This window comes from Sapajus apella, unplaced genomic scaffold, assembly GCF_009761245.1.
Source record: "Sapajus apella isolate SASKATOON/1434 unplaced genomic scaffold, GSC_monkey_1.0 scaffold6, whole genome shotgun sequence".
NCBI lineage: Eukaryota > Metazoa > Chordata > Mammalia > Primates > Cebidae > Sapajus > Sapajus apella.
The window spans coordinates 15657581-15659371 of record NW_022436946.1 but is presented as its reverse complement, the minus strand read 5'-3'; the positions used below and the strand labels follow the sequence as shown (position 1 = coordinate 15659371).

Below are 1791 nucleotides of genomic sequence, written 5' to 3'. Positions count from 1 at the left end.
CTGAAAGCATTCCTAAGGGCATTAGCACTTACATACCATCCATATCCCCTTCAATTTAAAAGGTTTTATGTCACCAGACAACAGGGTCATGATCTGACAATAAGATGAAGAGAAACTAGTAAGCTCCTGCAATATACTCTTTCAAAAGTGAGTGCAAAATTCTGTTCCGTGTTTTCCTAGTAGCTATCAGGGGGTACTTTGTATTTTTTAGAACTGTCAGATTAATTAACTCCTGGTTCCTAGGCTAGCAAGCTTGGCTGACAGGAGATTTTGTTTTCGTTTTGTTTTGTTTTGTTTTTTTGAGAAAGAGGGTTTCACTCTGTCACCCAGGCTGGAGTGTAGTAGCACAATCACAGCTCACTGCATCCTCCACCTCCCAGGCCCAAGTGATCCTCCCACCTCAGCCTCCCAAGTAGCTGGGACCACAGGTGCATGCCACTACACAGGGCTAATTTTTTTTTTATTTTTGTGGAGACAGGATCTCCCTGTGTTGCCCAAACTAGTCTCGAACTCCTGACCTCAAGCAGTTCTCCCACTTTGGCCTCTGAAAGTGTTGGGAACACAGGTATGAGCCACCACGCCCAGCCAGGAAGGCCAGTGAATGAGACCTGTAATGAAAACACTCATCAGTCTCATTAGAGAAAATCTTAGAATCAGGATAAAAGAAATCAATTACTATTGGCATAAGGCTTAGAACTCAAGTCATTTTTTTTTGGTGGGGGGGAAGACAATCACTTTGCTCTAATTTACTCCCAAACAAAGTAATAACAGCTAGTTTAACAGAATAAAATCATAACAGCTAGTTTAAGGAGGCCACACAAACATTGGCGCAGCCCTAAATTCTACAACATCTTAATGAAATTCTACACCGTAAGAACACCCTCTCCCGCTCTTCCATTTCAGTTCTGAAAGATGAAAGCTATGAATGACACTGGAGAGGTTTAACTGATGGTTACTCTTTATCTTTTCTCTATCAAATTTATTTTTATACTAAATTAACATGGTTATGAGGACTGATTTTCCATTTCTCCAATTTGAACTTTTCGACTGGGCTAATCAGTTTGCAAGTCTACACTGTTTCAGCACCTCACTGAAACCTTCACAGAGCTTTTGTCACCTTGGTTCTGGGCACACTCCAAAAGTGGTTTTATCCCATAGAAACAAGGCTGCTGCTGCTGTGGCATCTGGGTTCCCTGGGGCTCCTGGTAAGTGATGTCAGGTCTTGCGGGCTCAACATTACTTCCTCCACTGAAGCCCCCAGTGATGGCATGATCTAGTGTGTGCCCCATGCTCTCAGCTGCAATGGTTGCCATCTGGGCCATCAGACTTGACTGCCAGGGCACAGCAGCAGGAGAGCCAAATGCAAAGGGGGAAGCCACTGCTGGTGGCTGAGCTGCTGGTGCTGGCCTGGCTGCAATCCTTTTTTTCTTTTTTTGAGACGGAGTTTCACTCTTATTCCCCAGGCTGGAGTGCAGTGGCTTGATCTGGGCTCACTGCAACCTTCGCCTGCCAGGTTCAAGATATTCTCCTGTCTCAGCCTCCTGAGTAACTGGGATTATAGGCGCCCGCCACCATGCTCAGCTAATTTTTGTATTTTTAGTAGAGATGGTGTTTCACCATGTTGACCAGGCTGGGCTTGAACTCCTGAGTTCAGATGATCCGCCCGCCTCGGCCTCCCAAAGTGCTGGGATTACAGGCTTGAGCCACCGTGCCTGGTCTTGCAGTTCTTTTCTTTTCTTTTCTTTTTTCTTTTCTTTTCTTTTCTTTTCTTTTCTTTTCTTTTCTTTTCTT

At 44.6% G+C, this 1791-nt stretch overlaps 1 protein-coding gene across 1 annotated transcript in view; it reads right to left on the bottom strand.

The window, feature by feature from the left end:
- Positions 1 to 1079: 1079 nt before the first annotated feature.
- Positions 1080 to 1791, bottom strand: part of LOC116549019 (putative coiled-coil-helix-coiled-coil-helix domain-containing protein CHCHD2P9, mitochondrial) — a 1137-nt gene continuing 425 nt past the window's right edge. Inside the window, exon 2 of the mRNA XM_032274449.1 lies at positions 1080 to 1411. Within this exon, the coding sequence (XP_032130340.1) occupies positions 1080 to 1411 (332 nt within the window). The remainder of the gene's footprint in view (positions 1412 to 1791) is intronic.